This window comes from Macrobrachium nipponense, chromosome 3 (genome assembly GCF_015104395.2).
Source record: "Macrobrachium nipponense isolate FS-2020 chromosome 3, ASM1510439v2, whole genome shotgun sequence".
Taxonomy (NCBI): domain Eukaryota; kingdom Metazoa; phylum Arthropoda; class Malacostraca; order Decapoda; family Palaemonidae; genus Macrobrachium; species Macrobrachium nipponense.
In genome coordinates this window covers 36,227,422-36,241,229 of record NC_087202.1, presented here as the reverse complement: position 1 = coordinate 36,241,229, position 13,808 = coordinate 36,227,422, and the positions used below count along the sequence as shown (strand labels likewise).

Below are 13,808 nucleotides of genomic sequence, written 5' to 3'. Positions count from 1 at the left end.
TGCATTCTGTCAAATAGTTTTCAATTCCATAATTCACACACACACACACACACACACACACACACACACAAGCCCACAGTGGGCCACACACGCGCATGAAAGTCAACACACACATCGCCTAAACACACATACAAGCACAAACAAACACAAACACATTCACACACGCCCAGACACAAACATCCACGGACAAGTACTAGACTGCCCTGTATCTATGCTACGATGGCCTCCTCGGTGCATCCACGCGACTGACTGAGCCAGCCAACCCAGTGGGAGTCTTCAGCCTACTCTTGGGGACAGGCACACTTCGTAGTGCAAAACCCAGCCACTGATATTTCGTCGATCACTAGGAAATATCTTTCTATGCAGTGGAAGCAAGGAATACATTGATTTCGTTATAATGATGGCGGAAACACGCTTACAAAAGTGAAAAGAAAAAAGATTGAGAGCCTACTTTGCTACCATGAAAAAAACGGCTGATATATATAGTGCTTGATATCGTTAAACTCCAGTTTTTTTGTGTTTTGTTGACTCAAACTCAATGCTGTTCTTTGCAGAGAGAAAAGTGTAAAAGAAACGATGGTTTAAGAGGGTGATATTTTTAACTTGAACTTATAGGAAGAACCAAATTCAAATGCAATTTTTTTCAAAACCATTCCGTTATATTAAGTTAACGATGTGCTACCACACCACACTTTTACAATAACAGCCGTTTTAATAGCAATAATGACCACCACTAGCATCACAAAATAGAGCTACAACGAAAGTTTTCTAGCTTCTGAATGTTTCTTAAATCGGTATGTGTAAGCTGCGAGCATGCATATTTCAACAAATAAACATGCAGACCCACACACAAGCACAAACACCCACACATATATGTAATATGTCTGTGTTAACTCATATGTTAAGAGCATTTCGGCTCATCTTTACCTGTTATAAGAATTATAAAAATGAGAGGCAGCATTGGCTTTCAGGAATACAGTTAGACGCTTTCCTTCTTAAGACAGTGTCAAAATAATCTGGCATCCGCTGCCTTAATCGGATTACCTGAGAGTTACAAGAATAACAAAGGCTAGCAAAGAGAGATAGAGAGAGAGAGAGAGAGAGAGAGAGAGAGAGAGAGAGAGAGAGAGAGAGAGATGCTAAACTATATTTTACCTGGGGAAAGAAAAATTAAATTTGCTAAAAAAAAAAAAAAAATATATTAAAGAACAAATTTTCTGCCTATTTTCATCGTATTTATTATTTTCCGTTTACAAAAACTTCAGTATATCACCCCGTACTACTATAAGACTTATAACAAGAGACTTGTCATTGACAGGAAGTTACAGACAGAAAAGATGGTAAATCATCTAATTACGACCAAGAATTATACATAGAAAAAGGAGATCCATCGAAGACAAAGAATAACAAGTGTTGTTCAAGCTTTGATATGTAACATTTCATCTCACTGCTCGGTTTAAAATCATCGTACCCATGGCATCCAACATTATTAGGTAAGTTTATGTTAAGCTCAACTTGGCTGTTTTATCTCCTTTCCTTTCGTAAGATATTTAAAACAAGTTTTTCTCTCGCTACGACGCTAAGTAAAATAGGCATATAAGCTTGATATCAATTGTGAATTTTGGTTTTCTGTAAACAATTCTTTTCTTCCAAAGTTTATAAAGCTAAGGTGAATGTAAAACATTTTTCACAAGTTTTCCTGACTGGTAATTAACACGAAATACAAACTATGAGTGGAGGGGTTGAGGAATTTTTCTCCATAGGGGGTTCATTCAGGTATGAGCATTTAAAGTGTTAAAGTGATCTTGATCGTTATTTTCTCTCTCCAGTCACTCCAAGTTTGCGGAAAAGGCTTCATATATATATATATATATATATATATATATATATATATATATATATATATATATATATATATATATACACATATATATATGCGGGTGTGCGTGTAATGTTTATATATATTAAAGAAGAAAGTAAATGTGTCGGGGAATCTAGCTGATATAAATATATATATATATATATATATATATATATATATATATATATATATATACATATATATGAATAATTATCACTTCACCTTGATTCATATAAATCATTCGAGCTACAAATGTCTTTAAATATCTAATTCGCCCTACCTCGGAATTGATATATTTTCATATATGTACCGAAGCGGAATTTTTAGTTGATAATAATTTCGTCCCCTCATATATATATATATATATATATATATATATATATATATATATATATATATATATATATATGTATATGTATATGTATGTATGTATGCATATACCGAATGAGCAATTTGATACTGGAAATAATTTTTGGATAACTGATCACAAACAAGAGATGACTTTGTATTGAATTATACCCTCTAATAGTAATCAAATTCTGTCGAGACCACTGCACTACCCTCTTCATTATATGTGCGTCACAATGTTCTTCCAACAAGAACTTTCAATCCAGTGTTACCCATTGGTTTGAAAGGTGTACAGATAAACAACAAAATCTATTTTGTTTCACAAGCAAAGGCCTCTTCTTCACGTAGGGTCTTCGGAGTCCTGGTGGTCCAGAAGGCCCTATATATATAGGGGGTCTGCGACACAATGAAAAAATTTATATTTTTTCAACTCCAGAGAAAAAATGTTGCTGCTTTCACCAATTATCTATTGAATTTATAGCTATAAAAAATATTGAAAATACTGTGTATGTTTACTTATACTTACTTTGTGCAGGAATATGCAAATATTAAAAGTACTACGTTGTACTGGATATCCAGGTATGTGGTAATGATAACTTTCGATTGGCTAGGTTCCTCGGCTGGGACTCATCATATCTGGGGGTCCTTGGTATGGTCGGTCAAGTTTGGGAACCACTGATATAGAATACAGACCCACTCGACTTTATGCTAGCATGGGCTCTTAAGTATATTATATTTTAAAAGAAATAAGGGGTCTGGTGCGGACCGTTGGACTCGATCGAACGTTATCTGAACATGTGATCGTGTCTACAGTAGCAATATAACACCAGTGTCATTGAAATAATAAGATTAGTGGTTAAGGTGGCAAGCTATATCTATGAATCATTTGTATTCTCATTGAAATTCAAATCATTAATGCACTGCAGATATTGTAGCTATTAACAAATTTTAATGTTACTCGTCTAAAGAATTCCATTGCCTTAAGCGTAATGAATGTTGGTACTTAGAATTATTTCCATCCTCGGCAAAATGTGACGTTACAATCTCATCTACCGTCTGTAAAAAGATACCCGTTAAAGGTAGTCATTACTTCGAGCGATCACTTTATCACAGCTGTGAGCAAAGTCTCGTGGGTTTAATCAAGCCCCGTCTTGACGAGCAATCATTTGTTTTTGTTTTTTTTATAGGAGCTACGTAGTACCCTGTAGACTGACGTTCTCATATCTTTTTTTTTTTTTTCTCAAAGGATACTGGTACCATTTCAGGCGGCAAAATGAAGTGTGATGCATTTTGACATCAATTTTATATCGTAATGATTATCCGAACAATAATTTTATGAAAAGGTCTTACACTTACGACATTCGACTTTCACTATCATGGATTAATGACGGGGATATTTATATATAGAGAGGAGGGTCACAAGAATAATCGAGTAACGATTAGATGATATACGAAAAAACTCTCAGCATTCGGAACCATTTTCCTATTCGTAGACCAGGTTTTTGAGGCGGAAAGAATTGAAGCCTGATATAGGACAACTTATTTTACGCCTTTAAAATATATCTTTGATCCTTTGGTTGGTGGCTGCGCACTTGGAACAGTAACCGAGACCACCCACGAAATTATTCTTAAACAGTTAGAAAAAGATTTCAGTAGATGTATTGGTAAGCATAAAACTGAATTGTAGCACCGGGTAATTAGACTTTTTTTTTTTTTTAGATTTTTCATTACCTTCAACTTTTTTACAGTTACAGCGATCTTCAGCTTTTCTAATAAGTCTCTTCGGGCAAAAACAAGAATAGACTCGGGATATCGTATGCTTCCATCCCCAACCCCATTTTCTCCCAACAATAGTATAACGTTAGGATAATTTGTATAGTTCACCCGAGAATCGTTTTCTTTGTAACCGTTTTCTATGTTGCTAACAAAGAAAATGTACGGTGTAATAGACCTAGTGACAGTAAACAATGAAATTAATGTATGTAGGAAATTGAGAAAAATTATATCTTAGATACATCAGACAGTAAAATACCAGAGGGCAAATTTAGAAAGGGGAAATAATAAGAAAGGAACTATTACAGAACAGATGACAGAAGCCCTGCAACGTTTACACCGAGGTGTAGACCTTGGTTGGAACAAGTTGTGGAAAGTAAAATTAATGGTGAATTTAGAAATAAGTATTTAAAAATCATGACAATTGTTATCACACATGTCCATCGGTCCTCGTAAGTACATCTGTAGTAATAGAGATTTCTTTATCGTCATCATCACCGTTATCGCGTCCAACTCCTCATTACATCAAAGGACCCCTGTGACATTCCGCATTCCTGCGCTTTATTTTCTACAGACCTCCACACCCAATGCTCTGATGCCCACGGGAGACTAACTGACACCATCACGTACTATTCTCGAAAGGCTTGTGGCTTGTGCCAAAACATGACCAACCATCTCCATTTCAAGTTCATCACATTCATATCTACATTTGGAACTTCCGTAATCTCCCTTATGGTATAATATCTAACTCAATCTTAGGCTATATTCTTAGATCAACAAAATCTTGTAGATAATGTTTCACTGTCCGACTATGATTCATGTCCGAATGCCATATACATAAAGTGTGGTAGACTAATCTATAATCTCAGCTCCGTAAGATATTTCGGTTTAATATGATTCCCAATTTCCTATTCGCCTGCCCAAAGTTTTGCTTACCTTCTGTGATTATTCACTAAATTCTAACTCAAGAGAAACCTTACTTGATATCATTGTTCATAAATATTTGGAAGACTCAACCTCATTCATCTTTTCTCCGCTAAATTTCATGCATCCTTTAAGTATGATTCTCGTCTTCATTACTTCTGTTTTCCTCAGATTCATTTTCAGTGTGATCTCTAAGATATGTGAAGCATCCTAATAAGCAGCCTTTGTGCATCTGGTTCTTTCTTACTAATAAAGACAGCATCATCTGCATTTTCTACATTTTCGTAGCTTTTACGTTACTCCAGTCTAATAGACCTTCCCTTCAATCTCCAACAATTGTTTTTTTTTCATTATAAAATCTACGATAAGGGCAAACAGCAAAGCAATTCATAAGCCTCCAAAATTTTGTTACTGAGCTATATCTATATATAAAACGACCGAGATATTAAAAAAAATATAATTATATAAGTCGATGAGCCGCCATTCCAAAGGAATTGACGTTATATATATATAAATATATATATATATATAATATATATATATATATATATATATATATAGTATATATCATATATATATATATATATATATTATATATATACGTATATATATATATATATATATATATAATATATATATATATGATATATATATATATTATAAGTATATATATATATATATATAGATATATATGATATATATTATATATATATATATATATATATATATATATATATATATATATATATATATATATATATCATATATATAGTCAGTCTCTGAAAAAACTAAATAAACGCTTCAGGTAACAGCCCAAGAGTATTCTTAAAATCTAGAGCATAAAATGATAGTTATTAATATGAAAATCAGCGTAAAAAATAGGAACTCATGATCTGCGATCGCATGTCAATAAAATTTCAATCTATCTTCAGTATAGAATTTATACTGAGCGCGCGCGCGCGTGTTTCTTAGTTTCAAGATGGCCAAATTGTGGGTAGAATCAGTGGCGGATCTAAGGGGGTGGTGCCCCGTTCCCCTAAAAAACCTCTCCCATGGCTATGAATAATCAAACATTGCTTTCTTTCAATAAATCATTATTAGTAGCAAAATTTGCTTAGTTAATGATTATTTCAACAATATCAACAACAACAGCAACTGCTACTGTATGTATGTATATATACATATATGTGTGTGTGCGTACATATAATATTGATATATATGTCCCGTACGTGTTACATAAATTTGTGATAACCGTAAGTTCATCCTCCCCCCACCAGTGAAAGATTTCTAGATCCGCCACTGGTTAAATATCAACATCACCATTTAACGTCACCATCAAAAACATTAAAGCGTGTATAATGAAACTTCATTTTCATGATGTAAATAATTATGCTTAATATATGAAGCTGCATAACAACTACTACTTCAATAAAAATGGGTCATCGATGATATGCATATAGTATACAGTATATATATATATATATATATATATATTATAATATAATATATATATATCATATATATAGTATACATATATATATATGTATATATACATATATATATATATATATATAGTATATATATACGTATATATATATATATGTATATATGTTATATATATATTTTTCTTATATTAAAATATTTAGCCACTAGTATCGTTTGATATCTAGTTCACTGTATCTTATGAATAACTGACACCTAAGTGGAATTACAATTAATGAGTGCTTCTGCGTCGGGCAGGGTTCGTACCGTAGCCTGATTTAGTAACAACTACGTGTATGTAGAAAATTCTGTCAACTTGGGTGTAAGTTTTCCCCAAGTTCAGTTGAATAACATATTAACGGTATTTGTGACCTAATATTTGTTTAGGTAAAAAATTACCCGTGTATCAGTGACAAAATATTACAAATATAAGAGTATGTATGTATGTAATATATATATATATATATATATATATATATATATATATATAGATATGTATAGATATATTACGTATATCAATATTTACATTTACAATATTACACTATACCAATGTACATGTATACATTTTTATAAACAAAATACCAATAGACATATATACATACATTAATATATATATATATATATATATATATATATATATATATATATATATCTCTTTGTATACGAATATATGTATATGCAAACAGAGGGCAGATAAAGTGGAAGAAAAAATTATGCAAAATTACATATTCACAAATGACATGACATTACTTCAACTATTTGTTGTCAGGGGATATTACGATTTATAGCGGGGCATTATGTAATTAGTTCAGTCTCGGCAGTTATTAGTTATAGGTATACGCTCGCACTAGATAACCGTCCAGCTCTAATATATGAATTCGTTATTAAATCTTTCTATAGAGCGATTTTATTTTCACTTCAAAGATAACCTGGTTAACAACATTGTTCCTGGTACAAATGAAAGAGCGTGTTAAATCAATCAGATATAGCAAAAATGTGATACGAAAATATTCCATTTTGCTGATGACATGCCCGTCTACTTTTTTTCATGAGATACAGTTAATTCGAAGAATGGGTTCTGGGTCTGCGAAATCTCACAGGGCAAAACCCAATGTACCCATATTGATTAACTTGTTTTGCGGAAGACTTCTTGTGCCACTGCAACGAGTTTACTACCATCTAAATATCGTTCCAACTACACCTTACTTACAACAGTGGCGGATTTAAAGTGGGGGGCGCACTTGGTCACGTGCCCCGCCCCCCATGGATAGATTAATGTGTAAATCTCAAAGCTGTAATTAAATTTTGATAATATGTGCCCACTTCACACAAGTAAAATATTGATAGAAACACTGAAAACAAAATCATATAATTTGTTTTTGAATGCATCAATTTAATGCTTATGTTTGCCAAAGAAACTTCACCTGCTACTTCTTGTAATCTACAGGTGTTGGAAACAATGTAACAATCTTCAAAATTGTAATCTCTCTCTCTCTCTCTCTCTCTCTCTCTCTCTCTCTCTCTCTCTCTCTCTGATAGATAGAAACAACTTGTGTTGAACAGCCAACGCGGTTTCAGACAACACATAACATAATGAAGTTCATTTATAAGTTTTCTTCCTGCAAGTATTTTGCTAATTTTAATCGAGTCATACATAACGTTTGTTAAAATACAGAGGTAAGTCATTCGCGACACTCCAGTTTTGCAAAGCCCTGTGAATATTACAGACGATGCTATATGGAAGAGCAGAAATAATTGCAATGAAGGTTTGTTATCATTATGTGCGCGGCCAACGTGGAATCAGAGGAATGTATTTCTGATGATAGAAATTCTTTTCTCGATATAATGTGGTTCGGATCCCACAATAAGCTGTAGGTCCCGTTGCTAGGTGACCAACTGGTTCCTATCCATGTAAAAATATCTAATCCTTCGGGCCAGCTCTAGGATAGCTGTTAATCAGCTCAGTGGTCTGGTAAAACTAAGATATACTTAACTTATTATGTGACTTTGTAAACAGAAATAAATCTAAAGTAGATACACTGAGTGACAGTATCAGTAATACTAGGAATCTTATCTAGAACGGATAAATTTATGAGAACTTTCGATTGTTGACTTTAGATCAAGATTATTGTTATCAAAATAAAATTAATAAAATACATTTTTATCAGAGGCAATGATCTTATTGTGACGTCAGTGGGTCGAGATAAAATGGCCCTCAAACTTAATTGAGTTTCTAATTATTGCAGTTACATGATCATTCATCAATTAATTTGCCTCTTGGAATTAAACTGTTATTAAATTCAAGTGCGTGGTTAGCGAGAATTGTCGAGGCTAACGAGATATCGTGCTGCACGGTGAGTCATATGATTTATCAACGAGTTGGCGATGTCGTGCAATTATGACCTCAGGAATTATTAGCATTTCTCCAGTTCTTTTCTCCCTCTCAGCCTACACACACACGCACACACACACAGCAGTACTCTTATTGTTTCACTTTCCTTCGTGGATTTTGTCTTTATTTATATATATACATATATAAGTATTTATATATAAACATGTATATATAATCTAAATATATAGATGTAATATATATATATATATCATATATATATATATATATATATATATATATATATATATATATATATATATATGATTAAAAGTGAAGAGGAAGAAACCTGCAGTTCGTCTAAGCGATGGCTATATTCAAGTCTGTCAACAGGCCCAAGCAATACAAAGGGCTGCACCCACGAACATCAGCAGCCTAACCAATGATAAACAATTGTATCAGTGTATGCAATTCATATACAGAACCAATCCGCATCCTCCTTACACCGGCACGGTTTCCTGGGACCATGTAATTGAACTCAGTGCTAACTATAGAATTGGAAACTGTGTATTGCTGTCCTCGAAACAAAGCAAAATGATGATATCCCAAAGATAGAAGGCTTTATATTTCCAACTGGTTGAGTTGCCCAGACACTTCAAAACTTGATGAACAATGAAGGAATGTATTGGTAAAATCGATGGATTCAACAACGAGCATTTTGTTATTCAAAACATAACGATAATAAATAGTTAATTGCACGTTTCAAAATCTAGCATAGGCCTATTGTATGACTTTAATCAACTGGGTTATTTTGAATACAGTTTAATTGTAGGAACTCAAACTTTAGAACTCTATAAATTTCTGAGCATTTCTTCTGGCCACTTAAAAATGCTTGATCATTTTTACCAAGTCTAAAAACAGTTTCATTATAACTTCACTTCATTACAAGTGCTTCTGTTATCCACTCAGCTAGTGATACATACAATCATCTGCTCTAGCACGGTCTGGTTGATTCTTCAACTGAAAGTACATAAGAATAGAATACAATGGAATACAGAATTAAGGCCAAAGGCCAAGCACTAGAACCTAAGGTCATTCAGCGTTAAAACGGATATTGGCAGTACAAAGGTTTAAAAGGTAATAGGAGGAAAAACTTACACGCACTTACACTATGAATCAATTGTTAAGAGTGGATGGAACGTAAGATGGAAGAAAGATAATAAGAACGGGGGTACAGTGAAAAGAAAGAAAGGGGCTGTGGCTAATGGCCGAAGGGACTCCGAAAGGATTGACGGCATGAACCCCAACGGGTCAAAGTACCAGCAATCATATATACAAAATGCTGAAATGAAATTACACATTAATCATGCAACTCCTAAAAACAGTTAAGGGTAACATTGCTTATATGGAAGGCGCAGTGACTTCAGTTCTCATATATATATATATATATATATATATATATATATATATATACATACAGATAGATAGATAGATAGATAGTGATAGATATGAGATATAGATATAGATATATATATATATATATATATATATATATATATATATATATATATCTATATCTATATATGTATATATATATATATATATATATATATATATATATATATATTATATATATAGTGCATAATGCACCTTGTGAAAACGCCAAAACTGGGAGGGTTTACAATTGTCTTCATCTCTTTGAGTTTTAACTGATTTCAACAAACTTCTGGAGTTTTTGTGGAGCACTCAAGTGAACCATCTTTTTCTATTTCTAGCATAAATTTGATAGACGGGGCTTCCTCACTCAACTTTTCTAAGAGGTTATTTATATCTACTTCTTTATATGTCATAGTCAAAATGTCGTCTGCATTGAAGCCATGTTGCAGGTATTGACTAATTTATGAATATCATATTTCTCTAAATCCATATCTTAGGATCCTTAGAAATGTATATATTTTTAAACCTATTTAAGAGAACTGGTGACAGAGGGTTACCCATTGCTATGGAATGAAATGGAATATAAAATTTAGCCAGAGGCCATGCGCTGGGGCCTATGAGGTCACTCAGCAATGAAAAGGAAATTGTGATTAAAAAGCTTGTAAAGGTGTAGGAAGAATGTCTGCAGCTCAGTTGCTGCAGAGAGCCGGAAATAGAGAGGAATGGCGAGCCATGATTGCCGACGTCCTTGGGGATATGGCACCTGGATGATGATGATGAGAGGTGTAGCAGGAGCAAGTCCCTGCAGTAAGAAAAAACTACTTATTATGTGAGGGGAGAATGTAAGAAGGAAGGACGAGTATGAATGGAGGTACAGTACATGAAAGGAAAGTGATTACCTGCAGGGACCGGAGGAACGCTGCAAAGAACCTTATGACGCAATGCCTACAGTGACCAAGTACGGCATTAGCCCCCTACGGGGACCCAATACCATACCAAACATAAGTTTATAAAATTTTCACTAAAATGAAATCACAATGAAAGACATAAAGTTCAGTTAATTCCAGAATCTGAGTGATTGCCACTGGTAAATCCAGTGCGCTTATTCACTAACCAAGTATTCCAGAAACCTTCATTAAAAATATAAAGAAAAAAAATATTGAATTCATTAAAGATTCACGAGTGATCGTGGCGTACGTAAAATAGTTCATAACAACAGTTTTAGCAATTCTGCAAGATGCTTTGAAGTTTTAAACGAGACAGCCAACAGAGCTCATTATGTGCTCCATAGGGATTAATTTCTATGTGCGCTTTAACAGGTCCTATAGATATGATAACAATGGAGAATTACTGGAAAACAGAAGAAAAAGGCTTATATTATTTTTAGGACCATTCTTGAAATACTAGTAAATAACTTAATTATTACATGGGATAAGTATTTAACTTCCCCTATGTACTAATATCCAAGTTATGTTACCATGATCACTATTGTCATTGATCTATCGGCCTCCGTGATGGAGACGGTGATTATTTCTCAGTTCATTCGTGGAATTCCTAAAGCATTTGGGGAAGGGAAATTAGTTTTAGCAGAATCATAAAGACAAACTAACAGAACTCTAAGCATAACCTTCCAACTTCGTTGTTGGAAGTAGTAGTTGTTGCAGCGTCGTCTTTTTACTTGAAGTCTAATAAGAGTTTGTGACTCTAACGACTGGCTTACAGGTAAAATGTGAAGGTTAAATATTGCTATTCAACATTAAGAGAGGAATACTTGAAATAATAATGACAGAATTCAAATATCAAAATGAGCACAAAAACCACCAAAAGTAATAGCAAGTTTAAATTGTTCATGATGTCGCCCAATCATTTTGTTACTTGACCGATAATGGACCTCCGGATGGACTCCTTTGTTGCCCGCCTATATCATATAGGTTTCCCTATAACCCTGTCGACAGGTACACGTAAAGTTAAAACAATCAAAGAAAGCAACGTGCTGTTCACTTATACGGGTACAATTTGAGATAAATCACGAAAATATTAAACTAAATCATGAAAAAATCTGTTTTCCAGATCAACTTACCTCCTAGGGTTCCTAGTGGCCATCTCAGGAACAATGACTCTCGCCTTACCAGCTGACATACCTGAGTACGAAGAGTTGCCAAAATCTTGCGAGTCCCTTCAAGGTGACATCTGCCAGGGTCTCGGCTATAAGGAAACGATATTTCCAAACCTCCTAAACCACGAATCGCAGGAAGAGGCAATCACGGATATGAAAAAATACACGCCGCTTATTGAGGTAAGATCACACGATGCAGTAGGAGAATTTTTCATTTGAATCCATTGTTCTGATACTTTTATTTTATTATGTTCTTGGCTAACTGTTAATTTGATTTCATCGGGTAGTATCAGCTTCACCTGGCCATAGTCAGTACAATCCATCATCAAGAAATGAGATTAATCCTGCTACGTTTTCATAATCGTTGTAATGGAATGACGATGCTGTTGACTTCTGTTAAACACATTATATTCAAACATCTACCGATATGTCTGTTGATGTTGTATGGATTTTCTGTCACGTTCAAAACAAAACTATAATTCATCCTGTATGCTTTAACAGTAAGGTATTATATTCTTATAATACGTTAGGAACCGCAACGAATGTTAAAAATGACATTGAAATTTCGTTAAAAAAAATTCAAGAACATGCAGATTTATCAGATGCACGAGCAGATGTTTTTCATTGAAAATAAATAAAAATGTCATCTGAAATGTTAGCTAAAGGCAACATCAGTTGGCAAAATACTATACTGATTCACTTCAAACTGCATTGAGCTTTGCTGCAGGTAAATATAGATTTTCGGGATAAGATGCCATTAAAAACGCTCAAATAATTATGTGTTTAACTTATCTTAAAAAATTCTAGTTGGCTATGACATTCACTTTAGACATTCAAAAACATCATGACAGTACATAGGTGCCAGACAGCCTATCAAATTAGAGAAGAGTCAGATTTTCTAATGTCTCTGGCAGTAAATTTTCATAATGGTAGCCAGAAAGATCATTACGACAGGCTATTTCTATTTTATGGCCGAATTATTCTCTTTCCCATCAATAGAATCGTTCTTTTTCTAGTTGGGTACTTCTATTTTCATTTTTCTATTTCTATTCCATAGAAAAACCCAAAGTTATGCCATTTTCATATCTAGGGATATAAGGAGTTACTGCATGCATCTGTGGTTGTTTTACCCTTCAATATATTAATAGGTCAATGAAAAAAACTTACACGAATCCCACACTTATGAATAAATAAACATGAAGTCTTCCATGTCAAAGAAACCCCGACTGACCTCATAAATGATCAGGTTTCCTGAAGTGGGACATTTTAAAACGACTAACCACATCCAACTCCCCGACTCATGTTCACCTTAAAATTCTAAGAAAGCCTCCAAACTCAGATGAAACAGGACCTCGTTATTGTAGGTACCAGGGACTCTTGAGTGCATTTCACGTTACCAGTGGGGATCCTCTTGAAATAACGATGGTAATATCATATTAACATGCGCGGGGAAAATAATGAGATAGAAACGAAGGAGAAGGATTATAGTATATGATATATAAAAGATAGGAAGACGAGCATAAGTATTAGGGGTGTGG

The 13,808-nt window shown here is 33.8% G+C and overlaps 1 protein-coding gene across 7 annotated transcripts in view; it reads left to right on the top strand.

Annotated features, from left to right (window-relative positions):
• The first annotated feature begins 222 nt into the window (after positions 1–222).
• The window catches only part of LOC135221702 (frizzled-2-like), a 76,830-nt gene continuing 63,244 nt past the window's right edge, over positions 223–13,808 (top strand). For 4 of the 7 annotated variants that reach the window (XM_064259449.1, XM_064259444.1, XM_064259450.1 and 1 more), the window contains exons 1-3: positions 223–371; positions 1,319–1,493; positions 12,225–12,450. In XM_064259449.1, coding sequence (XP_064115519.1) covers positions 1,474–1,493; positions 12,225–12,450 — 246 coding nt within the window. In that variant the 5' untranslated portion in view covers positions 223–371; positions 1,319–1,473. The other 3 variants (XM_064259445.1, XM_064259447.1, XM_064259446.1) reach the window with 3 other exon arrangements.